This window comes from Oryx dammah, unplaced genomic scaffold (genome assembly GCF_014754425.2).
Source record: "Oryx dammah isolate SB20612 unplaced genomic scaffold, SCBI_Odam_1.1 HiC_scaffold_17, whole genome shotgun sequence".
Taxonomy (NCBI): domain Eukaryota; kingdom Metazoa; phylum Chordata; class Mammalia; order Artiodactyla; family Bovidae; genus Oryx; species Oryx dammah.
In genome coordinates, this window is record NW_024070201.1 from 52584974 (window position 1) to 52600611 (window position 15638).

The 15638-nt window shown below is 48.5% G+C and overlaps 1 protein-coding gene across 1 annotated transcript; it reads left to right on the forward strand.

Moving 5' to 3' along the window:
- Positions 1-964: 964 nt before the first annotated feature.
- MOGAT2 (monoacylglycerol O-acyltransferase 2) lies at positions 965-15204 on the forward strand. Its single transcript, XM_040258871.1, has 6 exons — positions 965-1055; positions 3627-3805; positions 11989-12193; positions 12510-12684; positions 13312-13511; positions 14957-15204. Exons 1-6 carry the CDS (start codon positions 965-967, stop codon positions 15109-15111), a joined length of 1005 nt encoding a protein of 334 aa, XP_040114805.1. The 3' UTR covers positions 15112-15204.
- Positions 15205-15638: the final 434 nt, after the last annotated feature.

Genomic DNA, 15638 nt, shown 5'->3' on the forward strand with positions numbered 1-15638 from the left:
CCCTTTCCTGAGATGTCAAAGAGCAGAGGAAAGGCTGGTCTTGGCGGGAGAGGGAAGATCAAGTTCAGTCTTAGACAGGCTGGGAAAGAGACGCTGAGCAGACTACCAGGGAGGATATCAAGAACCCACCTACATAGTCAAGTCTGGAGCACAAGGGCAGGTCAGGCTGAAGATGCGGTTTGGAAGTGCTTGTCCTGTAGACAGACTCCGAGGCCATGAACCTGGATGAGGTCTCTGCGGGAGAGAGGAGGGAGGGTCCAGGCACAGAGTGGGCAGGAGAGCCCTGGTGAGGAATAAGAGCCTGGTGAGGAATAAGAGCCACCGTGGAGACCCAGGGGCAGCCAGAGGGGCAGGAGGAAAACCAGGTGAGTGTGGTGTCCACAGACCAGTGGTTTCAAGGAGGAGGGAGGGACCAGCTGTGTCTGAGGCTGCTGAGAGGTCAAGATGAGAGCTGAGAATTGACCACTGGATTCAGCAGCATGGAGGCCACTGGTGAACTTGTCAAGGGCAATTCCACAGCACAGGAGCTGTTACTGTGTATTTGTGGAGGGGAACAGCAGACATGGCAGAAGAGGGGAGACAGCTAGTGCAGCCAAGTCATTGGGTAGATGTGAGGAGGACAGAACTGCCATATACTTAGTGCTTGACCTGTGAAGTGGAGGGCAAGATTCAAGCAAAAAGAGAAAGATATTTGGCAGATAAGGTATTGCCTGAGGAGGCGAATGTCCTTCCCTTCCTCCTTCCTTTAGCTGACTCCAGGGCAGGTGGGTTCAAAGGTTTCTCCCAGGAAACAGATTCCTGCCAAGGTGAGAGCAGGGAGGCATTAGGCTGGCCCGGGGTGGGTGGGGCACCCTCCTCCCAGACCACTAAATGCTTACTCAACCTCTGGCAGCAACAAAACCAGTAGGTGCCTCAGACCACAGCAGAGCTCAGAGAAACCTGTGGAATCAACCGAGGAGACAACATGGTGAAGTTCGCACCCCTGTCCGTGCCGTGGGAGCGCAGACTGCAGACCTTTGTGGTTCTGCAGTGGATTTTCTCCTTTGCGGTCCTGGGTAAGGCGGGCTGGGCTGGGGGGACAAGAGACCATGGGATTCTTCATCTCATCTGCTGGCACCATACTAGTTAGGAATGGCTCCCCCAGGGGCTAGTGTTCAGCCTGTGGACAGACCCTACTAGACTGGGGATAAAATATGGACATACTCTGTACAGGCTCTGAAATGGTCAATAGCCATTTCACACACTCACACAAACATGCATGTGCACACACATGTCCTCCCTTAGAACCTCCCCCAAATTTTGCAGCTAAAGCATTTATCCCCAGGAAAGCAAGAAACCCAGCTCCTTACCGCTGGCATCCTTGATGACTGACTTGTGTCTCTGCTCTAAAGGTTGCTGGGACATTTTAAATGTCCCTGCTGCCACTGCTAAGTCACTTTAGTCGTGTCCGACTCTGTGTGACCCCATGGACGGCAGCCCACCAAGCTCCCCCATCCCTGGGATTCTCCAGGCAAGAACACTGGAGTGGGTTGCCATTTCCTTCTCCAATGCATGAAAGTGAAGTCGCTCAGTCGTGTCTGACTCTTAGCGATCCCATGGACTGCAGCCTACCAGGCTCCTCCGTCCATGTGATTTTCCAGGCAAGAGTACTGGAGTGGGGTGCCATTGCCTTCTCCCTAGTTATCTTGCCTGGAAAATCAGGTGAGGTTCGTAGACCAATCAAATTCATAGAGATAGAAAAGAGAATGGTGATTGGCAGGGGCTAGAGGAGGGAGACATGGGCGTTTTTGTTTAATGGGTACAGAGGTTCAGTTTGGGAAAATGAAAAGAGTTCTGAAAATGGATAATCATGACGGTCAAAGTGAATGAATGTAGTATCACTGAGCTGTACACTTAAAAATGGTTCATATGACCAAGTATAAGTTATATATATTTTACCACCATAGAAATTTAAAAAACAAAACAAAGTGCCCTAAACACAATACTGTGGAAAGTCAGCTCCGTGAAGGCAGGAATTTCTGTCTGTTGTACACGACTGAACCACCAATGCTTGGCACATTATACGTGCTCAGTGTTATGTGAGTTCCAACCTATTTCTTCTGGTTTATGAATTTTACTACTGTTCAGATTGGGTCAAAAGTCCCCTCTTCCTGGAAGCCGGCCAGGAGTGACAGACCCAGTCTACTCTACTTTCACATTCAGTACAACTGGAGGCTGACATTTTTTTTCTTTAAATTTAATTTTATTAAAAAATTTTTTTTTATTTTTACTTTATTTTACTTTACAATACTGTATTGGTTTTGCCATACATTGACATGAATCCACCACGGGTGTACATGAGTTCCCAAACATGAACCCCCCTCCCACCTCCCACCCTGGAGGCTGACGTTTTAACAGCGTGAGTGCATGGTATTGAGGAGAAGGAATGGGATGGGGTAAGAGAAATATTCTCTGAGAATGATGTTCCATTTGCATTAGGTTAGGGTCAGCCCCTCAGACCTCCTGACCCTGAGATGAAGCCAGGGTTAGCCTGCAGTAAAAGACTGGGAATTGTAGGTAAGAAGGTATTTCCTCACTTGACCAGGTCATAGCCATGCTGTATCCCTGACCCATGGGCCAGGCACAGGTTGGCCTCTTCCTTCCTCCCTCCTTCAGCAGCAAAGGGCAAGGTGGTCAGAGGAAATAGCATGATCAAAAGCTAAGAGACTGAAGGAACTTCATCTCTCCATGTAGATACACTGAACAATTTCATGTGGCCAGAGTAAAGGGTCCATATGGGTGAATGAGGCTGGAGCAAGATGGGGGTCATCTAGCTATGCAGAATCTGAATACCAGGCTGAGCTACATGGGCTGTTTTTAAAGTTATGAGAAAGTCATGGAAGGACTTTAATTAGAGGGGGGATCTGGCAGGATTTATAAATAGACAGATGGGCAGCGAGTGGGCAGAGAGAGGGCTGGGCAGAAAGCATTTCTCCTTTTTCTTTGGGGTCCTGAAGGGTGTACATTAGAAAGTGTTAATCTAGTCACTTCTCTCCCAGGCATTTATTGAGCACCCAGTGAATACAGACTACTTAACTGGACAGAGATGGGGGTGCAGGGGTAAAACTGGAACGAATAAGCAGCCTGGTGCAGTGGGGAAAACTTAGTGTGGAGTTGGGTCTGCTGCTGCTGCTGCTGCTAAATCGCTTCAGTCGTGTCTGACTCTGTGCGACCTCATAGACGGCAGCCCACCAGGCTCCGCTGTCCCTGGGACTCTCCAGGCAAGAACACTGGAGTGGGTTGCCATTTCCTTCTCCAATGCAGGAAAGTGAAAAGTGAAAGTGAAGTCGCTCAGTCGTGTCCGACTCTTAGCGACCCCATGGGCTGCAGCCCACCAGGTTCCTCCATCCATGGGATTTTCCAGGCAAGAGGACTGGAGTGGGGTGCCATTGCCTTCTCCGGGTCTACCTGGCTTCAAGTCCAGGCTCCCAGTGTGACATGGACAGGCTGCATTCTTTCCTCCTTGAAGTCAAGAGAGTCTCACCCCTTCCTCCTCGGGTGAGGGCTGGACAGGACAGTGCTGCTAGTTGGAGGAGAGCTTGGTCCTTCATTCCTCTGACTGCTCATCTTCCTGCTTCCCTTCCCAGCCCAGATCTGCATTGCTGTCTTCATAGGCCTCCTGTTCACAAGATTCTGGATCTTCAGTGTCCTATATGCAGTCTGGTGGTACCTGGATCTATCCAAGCCGTGGCGGGGGGGCAGACGCAGCGAGGCCTTAAGGCGCTGCGTCATATGGAGGTACATGAAGGACTATTTCCCCATCTCGGTGAGTAATGGGGTGGCTGGGGTGTGGTCAGGACTGTAGTGCCCCACACGTCCATGGGCAGTGTGATCCTCTGTGCAGTGAGCAAATACTGGGCTGGGAGGCAGGAGCTGGGCTTCCACCACTCTGTGGCCTGGGGAGGAGTCAGCTTCTGTCTGGCCAGGATGTAGGGCCACTATGAAGATGGATGAATGAACAGAATTTGAAGGAGCTCTGTGAGCCATATATTGTGGCACACATTAGGTATCTTACAGATGTAAAGCCCCTAGCAGCCATGCTTAGGGGTGCAGGTTATAAACTTAAGGTTCTAAGAGATCACCTAGCCCCACACTTCATAAGATGAGGAGACTAACCCCTAGAAAGGAACAGGATGTGATTGAGGTCACATATAAAGTTCTTCTATTGGATTAAAATTTGTCCATTGTCAGTCTAGAGGGACGGGGGAAGGACAAGGAACTTGTTCTAGGTTCTCTAACCTGCCTCTCACTCTGGTACATTATGCATCCTTGGACAAGGACTTGTCGCATTCTGAATGTATCCTGGATACATTTACAAATGTATCCAGTGATCAAATGTATCCAGTGATCACACCAATCCCTGACACCTGAGTTCTTTTGAATCTCTGACTTTCTGACTCAGGGCACCTGATGGCCATTTGGACACTTGACCCTGGACCCAAAGTTCAGACCTGAGTGGAACAGGATCCTTGATTTGAGTGAACCGACCTTTGACTCCTTTCCTGAATCCCAGACAGACTAAAGTCTTAGATGTAAGCAACTGGGCGAGGATGATTTATTGACCAGATAGAATGGGAAAGGTGATAGGGACACAGAGAGGTGCCAGCAGGGACAAGTAGGCCTCCTCTGGAAACAGGAGAGTGAGTGGACAGTGCTGAGCCGACCTGAAGGGACCAGGCTGGGGGGTGGTCTTCCCAGACCCCATATCTGCTTCCTCTGCAAGGTGCCCTCCTGGGACCTTGTCAGCAGAAGCTGTAGAGTTTGCTGGGGCCTTAGAGGAGCCATGGGCCTGCCACAGGCAGAGTCCCTCATCCTCACCCCAGAATTTCTCAACTTTGAGATTATGAATTCCCTTCTCTCCCTGTCTTCTTCCCAGACCAGGGATTGCTCTTCTGTGCCAGAAAAGCCAGAATTTCCATGGGAAAGTGTTGTGACATCAGCTACCAAGCCAAGGAAAAGCCATAAGCAGTTTCTGGCCTCAAGTCGAGCTTTCTGGCTCTCTTTGTGGATTCTGTCCCTGTGGTCTCACTCCACACTGTGAACTGAATCCCAAGTCCAGCAGGCAAGGAAAGGTGGCCTGCAAAGGGAAGCGCACGTGCAGGCCCAGAAGCTGACCAGGGCATGGTTTCTGAGCATTAATGTGACTAAAGCAGAAGGTACACTGGGGATGAAGTTGGAGAGGATTTTAAGGATAAGATAAGGGAGACCAGTGGGCTTCCCAGGTGGCGCTAGTGGTAAAGAACCCACTTGCCAATGCAGGAGGTGCAAAAGATGTGGGTTCAGTCCTTGAGCTGGGAAGATCCCTGTAGGAGGGCATGGCAGCTCACTTCAGTATTTTTGCCTGAAGAATCCCATGTACAGAGGAGCTTGGTGAGCTCCAGTCCATAGGGTCGCAAAGAGTCAGACACGATGGAAGCAACTTAGCATGCACATGTAAGGGAGACCAGTGCAAGCTATTCCACAGAAATGAAGTCTTCAACTGAAAGCTCTCCAGCGGGCTGTCTTCCTGCCATCCTGGGGCCTCCAAAGGGCCTCCTTTGCACCTGGAGTTTCTGCCAGTTTCAGAAAATGATTCTGTGCCTGTCTCATCCACCACTCTCCTGCTTCTCCCCCAGAGAGGATTTCTCAGCCCTGACACTACTGACAATGGTGGGACACTGGACACTTGCAGAAACTCGACCTGCAGTGTTCAGGAATCTTGCCTACATCAGGCCTTTGGCGTTACCACCTACAGAAAGCAGGCAATACCACCTAGTGGCCAGCAGAGGGCGGGATGATGAGCACTTTGACTTGCTTGTCCAGGCCTGGGAGCCTGCAGGAGTGGGGCTATGGCCCCAGGGTCTGGACCGCTGCACTTCCCAGGCGACCCTCCAATTCTTCCACACACTTCTACAGCACAGGGCTGGAAGGGATCTTACGATGGCTAGGAGGTAGGGGGTCCCAGGTAAGGAGTCCACACTCGACTGGAGCGCCCACCCAATCATAAGCCTCTGTACTCTGTGTCAAATGAGCCTGTGTTTCTGAGCTGCCTTCAGCTCTTACTGATTTTATGAGCTGGGGTCTATTGGGAGAATTTCAAGCAAAGTTGGGAAACTATTATATTTCTGAGCATTGGATCTTTATAAGTACAACATTTGGGCTTCCTAAAGAGCTAATTATTTTTTGCCAAGAGAACGCATTTGGCAACTTTCTTTTGCCAAGAGAACGCACTGGTCATAGCAGATACCCTTTTCCAACAACACAAGAGAAGACTCTACACGTGGACATCACCAGATGGTCAACACCGAAATCAGATTGATTATATTCTTTGCAGCCAAAGATGGAGAAGCTCTATACAGTCAGCAAAAACAAGACCGGGAGCTGACTGTGGCTCAGATCATGAACTCCTCATTGCCAAATTCAGACTTAAATTGAAGAAAGTAGGGAAAACCACTAGACCATTCAGGTATGACCTCAATCAAATCCCTTATGATTATACAGTGGAAGTGAGAAATAGATTTAAGGGACTAGGTCTGATAGAGTACCTGATGAACTATGTATGGAGGTTCGTGACATTGTACAGAAGACAGGGATCAAGACCATCCTCATGGAAAAGAAATGCAAAAAAGCCAAATGGCTGTCTGAGGAGGGCTTACAAATAGCTGTGAAAAGGAGAGAAGTGAAAAGCAAAGGAGTAGAGGAAAGATAAGCATCTCAATGCAGAGTTCTAAAGAATAGCAAGGAGAGATCAGAGAGTCTTCCTCAGCAATCAGTGCAAAGAAATAGAGGAAAACAACAGAATGGGAAAGACTAGAGATCTCTTCAAGAAAATTAGAGATACCAAGGGAACATTTCATGCAAAGATGGGCTTGATAAAGGACAGAAATGGTATGGACCTAACAGAAGCAGAAGATATTAAGAAGAGGTGGCAAGAATATACAGAAGAACTGTACAAAAAGGATCTTCATGACTCGGATAATCACAATGGTGTGATCACTCATCTAGAGCCAGACATCCTGGAATGTGAAGTCAAGTGGGCCTTAGAAAGCATCACTATGAGCAAAGCTAGTGGAGGTGATGAAATTCCAGTTGAGCTATTTCAAATCCTGGAAGATGATGCTGTGAAAGTGCTGCACTCAATATGCCAGCAAATTTGGAAAACTCAGCAGTGGCCACAGGACTGGAAAAATGTCAGTTTTCATTCCAATCCCAAAGAAAGGCAATGCCAAAGAATGCTCAAACTACCGCACAATTGCACTCATCTCACATGCTAGTAAGGTAATGCTCAAAATTCTCCAAGCTGGGCTTCAGCAATATGTGAACCATGAACTTCCAGATGTTCAGGCTGGTTTTAGAAAAGGCAGAGGAACCAGAGATCAAATTGCCAACATCTGCTGGATCATGGAAAAAGCAACAGAGTTCCAGAAAAACACCTATTTCTGCTTTATTGGCTATGCCAAAGCCTTTGACTGTGTAGATCACAATAAACTGTGGAAAATTCTGAAAGAGATGGGAATACCAGACCATCTGACCTGCCTCTTGAGAAATCTGTATGCAGGTCAGGAAGCAACAGTTAGAACTGGACATGGAACAACAGACTGGTTCCAAATAGGAAAAGGAGTATGTCAAGGCTGTATATTGTCACCCTGCTTATTTAACTTACATCATGAGAAATGCTGGGCTGGAAGAAGCACAAGCTGGAATCAAGATTGCCGGGAGAAATATCAATAACCTCAGATATGCAGATGACACTACACTTATGGCAGAAAGAGAAGAAGAACTAAAAAGCCTTTTGATGAAAGTGAAAGAAGAGAGTGAAAAAGTTGGCTTAAAGCTCAACATTCAGCAAATGAAGATCATGGCATCTGGTCTCATCACTTCATGGCAAATAGGTGTGGAAACAGTGTCAGACTTTGTTTTCTTGGGCTCCAAAATCACTGCAGATGGTGACTGCAGCCATGAAATTACAAGACATTTACTCCTTGTAAGGAAAGTTATGACCAACCTAGATAGCATATAGAAAAGCAGAGACATTACTTTGCCAACAAAGGTCCATCTAGTCAAGGCTATGGTTTTTCCAGTGGTTATGTATGGATGTGAAAGTTAGACTGTGAAGAAAGCTGAGTGCTGAAGAATGATGCTTTTGAACTGTGGTGTTGGAGAAGACTCTTGAGAGTCCCTTGGACTGCAAGGATATCTAACCAGTGCATTCTAAAGGAAATCAGTCCTGAGTGTTCATTGGAAAGACTGATGCTAAAGCTGAAACTCCAATACTTTGGCTACCTCATGCGAAGAGTTGACTCATTGGAAAAGACTTTGATGCTGGGAGGGATTGGGGGCAGGAAGAGAAGGGGATGACCGAGGATGAGATGGCTGGATGGTATCACCGATTCGATGGACATGAGTCTGAGTGAACTCTGGGAGATGGTGATGGACAGGGAGGCCTGGCGTGCTGCGATTCATGGGGTCGCAAACAGTCGGACCCGACTGAGCAACTAAACTGAACTGAAGAGCTAATGGTGGAGAATCAGGCATATTCCCCCAGGAGGACCTGTCTCCATCTGCTGTTCCCCCTGTTCCAGTTGGTGACATTCTTCATACATGGTCTTGCCCTTTGCTTTTCCACCTGATGAGCGATCGTGGCCATCTTCCCCTATCAGGACAGGAAGAATTGCATTGCATGTCCCTATGGCTACACAGTGGCCCACAAGGAAGTATTTCATAATTTGTCTAAACAGGCTCTGTTGATGTACATTTGACTGGATGCCAAGTTTTGGTATTACCAAAGGGGGGTGGTGAACTTCAGTTAATAATTGTGTTCAGATGCCATTTTGCACAAGTGTGAGAAATTCTGCAGCTAAATTCCTAGGCAGTGGAGTTGCTGGCTTAAAAAGGTCAGTTACATTTTTCCATTTTAATACTGATAGATATTGCTTCATTGTCTTTTAGGGGGTTGTAACAAAATTATTTTCCCACTAGCTGAGAAAGAGAATTCATAAAATATTTCAGTAGGGGGAGTCAGGTATGTTTTTAAAGAAACATACTGAGATGGGTTCCTAAGGAAACACCTTTCCCAATGAGAGAATAACCAGAAATATCTCTGCTTGTCCTTATTTTCACATTCAATAAATTCCCACTGCATGATTGAAAGAAATTTGCCTTTATCTGTGAAGCAATGATGACTCCACCTAAGGTCCCCTCAGACTTTCTGCAAAGGGTCAAGGGTAACCAGAGGGCAGAGTGGGGGAGGGAGTTTGCAGAGATCAAGTCCAGGTCAAGGACAGGACAAGCTGGGACTGTTCAGCTGCGGTAGGGCAGACAGGCTCAGACTTCCAATGCTGCCCCTTGGGTCCACCTCCAGTGCTCTCTCTTGGGTCCCTGCTCTGAGATGGGTGGCCAGGCCTCTGGGGCCTGAAGGTAACAAGAATGCTCAGGGCCAATGCTGAAGATTTCAGCTTGTTGACTAGATGACCTTTCATGGTGCCAAAGCTGAGCCTGAGTGGAATGGACTGCCTGCGCCTGGAAGTGCAAATTACGAGGCCTGGGTAGTCTTGTCAGGGAGCTTCCTGCCAGGGGCTTAGGGCTTGGGTCAGGGGCCTCAGGGCCTCTGGGTCTAAAGGCTGTGCCTCCCAGAGCCCAGGGCTCTGTAAAGGGTGGGCCCTGCATTTCCTGGCAGAGTAGGGAAAGGGTTGGTCACACACAGAATCACTGGCAGTTATCTTTGCACACTGAAGCCTGTCCAGTAACTGGTGGGAGCAGCATTTTGTTTTTAAAATTATTTTCTGTTCAGCTGTGCTGAGTCTTTGTTGCTGTGTGTGGGCTTTCTCTAGTTGCGGATAGTGGAGATTACTCTTCATTGAGGTGCGTGAGTTTCTCATTGCGGTGGCTTTCTCATTGGGTTTCTCTCTTGTTGTGCAGCATGGGCTCTAGGCACGCGGGCTTCTGTGGTTGTGGCTTGTGAGCTCAGTAGTCGTGGTACACAGGCTTAGTTGCATCCCAGCATGTGGAATCTTCCCGGACCAGGAATCGAACATATGTCCTCTGCACTGGCAAGCAGATTCTTAACCATTGGACCACCAGGGAAGTCCAGGAGCGACATCTGTTAACTCAATTCTGCCCCCACTCTGTCCTCATCCCACTTTGCCTGGAAGCTGCTGGTGATGAACAGCTCTCCTCTCCCACTCCTTCTACAATGTCTGGTGGTTTCTGGTGCACCCTCTGTGCTGCAGGACCAACCAGACCTAGGAAGAGCTGCCAATAGCTAGGGGAAGAGGTGGATAGATGGTAATGAAGGTCTGACACAGGGGGAACAGAGAGCCATTAGGGAGACACTTGAATTGTACAGAGGGGTAGACAGGACTAAGGCCAGCCTCCAGGTCTGCAAACTCTTTCAGTTCAGTTCAGTTCAGTTCGGTTGCTCAGTCGTGTCCGACTCTTTGCGACCCCATGAATCGCAGCACACCAGGGCTGCCTGTCCATCACCATCTTCCGGAGTTCACTCAGACTCACGTCCATCGAGTCTGTGATGCCATCCAACCATCTCATCCTTGGTCATCCCCTTCTCCTCCTGCCCACAATCCCTCCCAGCATCAGGGTCTTTCCAATGAGTCAACTGTTCGCATGAGGTGGCCAAAGTACTGGAGTTTCAGCTTTAGCATCATTCCTTCCAAAGAAATCCCAGGGTTGATCTCCTTCAGAATGGACTGGTTGGATCTCCTTGCAGTCCAAGGGACTCCCAAGAGTCTTCTCCAACACCACATTTCAAAAGCATCAATTCTTCGGCACTCAGCCTTCTTCACAGTCCAACTCTCACATCTATACATGACCATAGGAAAAACCATAGCCTTGACTAGATGGACCTTAGTCGACAAAGTAATGTCTCTGCTTTTGAATATGCTATCTAGGTTGGTCATAACTTTTCTTCCAAGGAGTAAGCGTCTTTTAATTTCATGGCTGCAGTCACCATCTGCAGTGATTTTGGAGCACCCCCCAAAAAAAGTCTGACACTGTTTCCATTGTTTCCCCATCTATTTCCCATGAAGTGATGGGACCGGCTGCCATGATCTTCGTTTTCTGAATGTTGAGCTTTAAGCCAACTTTTTCACTCTCCTCTTTCACTTTCATCAAGAGGCTTTTTAGCTCCTCTTCACTTTCTGCCATAAGGGTGGTGTCATCTGCATATCTGAGGTTATTGATATTTCTCCCGGCAATCTTGATTCCAGCTTGTGTTTCTTCCAGTCCAGCGTTTCTCATGATGTACTCTGCATATAAGTTAAACAATATACAGCCTTGACATACTCCTTTTCCTATTTGGAACCAGTCTGTTGTTCCATGTCCAGTTTGAACTGTTGCTTCCTGACCTGCATACAGATTTCTCAAGAGGCAGGTTAGGTGGTCTGGTATTCCCATCTCTTTCAGAATTTTCCACAGTTTATTGTGATCCACACAGTCAAAGGCTTTGGCATAGTCAATAAAGCAGAAATAGATGTTTTTCTGGAACTCTGTTGCTTTTTCCATGATCCTGATATAGCTAGCGAATTCTCACTCCCAGGTCCTACGTGCTGAGTTTTCTCATAGGGAATTTGGTTAGAACAGGGCTGTTTGAGTGGCAGCCCTGTGTGTGGCCCTTGATGGTGTATGAACTATGCCAATTATGATTATCCTGTCCTGTAGTCTTGGTAATTCCAGGGAACTCACAGACCTGAGATTCTCAGCAGAATGTAGGCAGGGCAGGGTCAAATGTCCACATTTAATACATTGAAAGCTGGAGAGGGAGACAATTTGTCTGAGCTCACAGTAAGTCTGAGACTTGGATGGCAACAGGATCTCCCTGGGTGCATTCACATGTATATCTCCATCTTCCTAAGAACTAGAGGCTCAGAGAGGGGGAGCAAGTTACCCAAGATCACACTGGTGCTGGCAGAATGGTATGAGGTGCAGCTCTGATTCAGCAGATTGCTGTCCCTGCAGCTGGTCAAGACTGCCTATCTGGATCCCTCCCGGAACTACCTCGCTGGCTTCCACCCCCACGGGGTTCTGGCCACCGGAGCTTTTACCAACCTGTGCACAGAGAGCACCGGGTTTTCCTCACTCTTCCCTGGCATCCGCCCACATCTGATGATGCTGAACTTGTGGTTCTGGACTCCTTTCTTCAGGGATTATATCATGTCAGGGGGTGAGTTTTCCCAACCCTGGGTAACCCAGTTGGGTGAGGGCTGCAGGCATGGAGGAGTGATTTTACAGAGGGCTGTCAACACTTCTGTACTTCTTCCAGGTGAATGTGTAGTGGAGAAGGAGGCTAGATTCAAGGAAGCACTTCCCACAGCTCTGTGCTTAGTGATCCACTCAGCTGGGGGTTGGGAAGACCTGAAGGGCTCAGTCCCAGTCCTCAGGGAACTCACAGTTGGGAACTGGAGTGGAGCCTAGCCCACATCTCTGCCCATGGTCCCTGCCCCTTCAGCCCATACCTAACCACCTTTCTCTCTCCCCAGGGCTGGTCCCAGTAGACAAGGAGAGCGCCGCTCACATTCTGAGCAGGGAAGGAGGTGGTAACCTCATGGCCATCATTGTTGGGGGCGTCCAGGAGGCACTGAATGCTAGGCCTGGAGGCTACAAGCTGGTGCTGCGGAACCGCAAGGGCTTCATCAGGCTTGCCCTGATGCACGGGTATTGGGAAGAGGGCTCTGGGTTCAACTGGAGATTGGCAAGGATTGTGTTTTGGCGGGAAGACAGCACAGATGAATACACATCCTATTTTGGCAGGAAGAGTCACAATCCATTGACAGTGAAGATTCTGTGTTGGTGGTTGATGTACTGTCTCATTCTCAAATAGCCAGAGAAGATTCTAGAAGGGAGATTTGGTGATTAAAGGGAATAGGGTCAAGGGTCATATTACTGAAAACTTGCATTACATCTGAGTCTAGGGCATTTGGGAGAATGGTGTTTGGGGCATAGCTTAGAGCTGTTCTCTTACCTTGAAGCATCTGTGAAGAATACAAGCTAACTGGGGAAGAAGAAATTTTTCCAAAAAGTTTGCATGTTTTATGCCTGGAAGGGCTCTCTGAAGCATGCTGCTCTGTCATGGTGTAACTGGGAGGCCATGGTCCAGAGAGGAGCGCTGACCTGCCTAAAATCACCGAGCAAGGCTACGGCGGGTCTGGAGAATCCCAAAGCCTCCTACTTTGGTCCCAGGGCTTTGTCCTCTGCTCCAGTCCCTGCTCACTAGGTCCCTGCAGCAGGCTATGTGATCAGCTTCTTGCCCCTCCACACTCTCTCTCTCCTGTCTCCCTCTAGGGCAGCTCTGGTACCTATCTTCTCCTTTGGGGAGAATGACATATTTAAGCAGGTTGAGAACTCCCCTGGCTCCTGGGTGCGCTGGTTCCAGGACCGACTTCAGAAGATTGTAAGAGTCTCCATCCCACTCTTCTATGGCCGTGGAATCTTCCAGTACAGCTTTGGTCTTGTGCCCTACCGCCGGCCCATCACTACCGTGGGTGAGCCTAGATCCGGGCTGGGAGAGGAAAGGGCTACACAGTCAGGGGCTCAAGCTGGCGGTGCAAAGGGGACTAGACGTGAGCCAAAGACATCATTGAATTTCATGGAGTTCACGTTCCAGAGTGTGAAACAGATACACAGGCAGATAACCCTGATGAAAGAAAGTCTGGGATGGGAAATCTAACTGAGACAAAACAAACAAACAAACAAACAGTCACCTCTACTGGTTACTGGGCACCTGCTGTGTGTCAGGTACTGCACTGACTGCTTACATGCAGCAGCTTAGTTTTCCCAACAACCTTGTAGGCAGTGATTATTATCACCATTTTACTAAAGGCAAACTGAGACTCAGAGAAGGTAAGTCACTTCTAAAAGATCACCCTGTCCTTGATACAAAGTTGAGGTTTGATCAGGGTCTACTTGATTTTTTATGATGCCAGAGAGGAGGGTTTAATTCTGACAGGAGGATCTTGTAAGGCTTATTCGAAAAGTGGATACAAGGGAAGGGCATTCCAGGTCTGATAGTATTGTGTGTAAAGTAGCAATGAGCAGGCTGTGAAGGAGAGCCTGAGGGATTCCCCTGTAAATAATGGGCATGGGCCTTAGTGAATGGATTTAGCACCATCTTTCCAGCTATTTGATTGTCTCATTTGCTTTGTCTTGGATTCCAACTAGGTTTCAATGGCAAAGCTTGTAGAGTGAGGTCTTTTCATCTCCACTCACCCAGTCATTTCTTAGTTGAGTACAGACTTGGCCAACCCTCTACACCATGACTTTCCCTGGGTTGTCTGGCAATATTTTCTTGAATATAATTCACAATGGATGCTTCCAGAACCATTCTCAAGAGAAGAAGACAGGACAGCTGCTTTCTGAGCCAGGCAGAACTTGAGGAAGGAGGTTGATAGGTCCTCCCATGTCCTCCCTAGAATGGGGGGCATTGTAGTGGAGGGAGAGGAGGTAGAAGGCACTTGGGCTGTGGGCCACCTCCTCCCAGACATACAGACACTTCCACTCATGGGATGTGAGACTCCCAGATCCACGTGTCCATGAGGCTAAGAGCACAACCTCAGGGCTTACAACTAGTCACTGATTCTTCCTAAGTGACCCTGACCAATTTACTCAACCTCCCTGAGTCTCAATGCCTCAGCTGTCATATAGGAATAATAGCATGTTCTATCTTCTTAGGATTGTTAGGATGACTTAAGAGATAATGCATTAAAATGCATTAAAACTGGTGCATTAAAACAACAGCTGGTGATATTGTTAATATATCAGAATCTTGGAGTTGCCCTAACATCTTAGAATCTATGACCCAAAATAGAATTGAAAGGGAAGGAGAAAGAGTGCTTACCTGCTCAGATGACCATTGTGGTGGGAACCCTGAGGGTCCCTGAGCCTTCAGTGGTTCTGGCTCTGAGCCACCACTCACCTCTATGTCTTGCAGTGGGGAAGCCCATCGAAGTGCAGAAGATACCACATCCCTCCCAGGAGGAGGTGGACAGGCTGCATCAGCGCTACATGAAGGAGCTGGAAAACCTCTTCGAAGCCCACAAGCTCAAGTACAATGTCCCCAGAGACCAACACTTGGAGATCTGCTGAGTGCCTCCCCAGAGAAGGGGCTGTCCCAAAGGGCAGTGCTGGCATTAGGGAGGATGGAGGGAGGTGCTGTGATCCCAGAAGCCTTCCTGAAGGTGTCTGTTGAACACATCTCCAGAGCCTTCCCTGACTTGCATCTCCACCCCATGCCCTGGGTCATAGCTAGCTTCTGGCAGAGACCAGACTCTGGCATCAGTGCTTTGCTCTCCTGCTATGACTCTTCTACAAGGAACCCTCTCCTCGATCTGCCCACCTGAGAAGTGGGAGAGGTGCTTGGAGAGAATGATGTCTGTGTCTCCATCCTCTGTGGTCCTGTCAGTCAATGGGCTGGACAAGAGCAGCTCCAGTTAGCAGGTTTCTCTGCCTCTGCCTTGAGTGACAGCACAGAAGCAGCCCCAGCTGCTACAAGCTCCCCCATCCTGCATTCTGCCTGTCCCAGCTCCTCCCTCCCTGAGATGAAGAGGAGGGCGAGGCCACAACCCCCTGACTTATCCTGGCACCTTCAAGTTTCTGAGTCCTCTGAGCCCCAG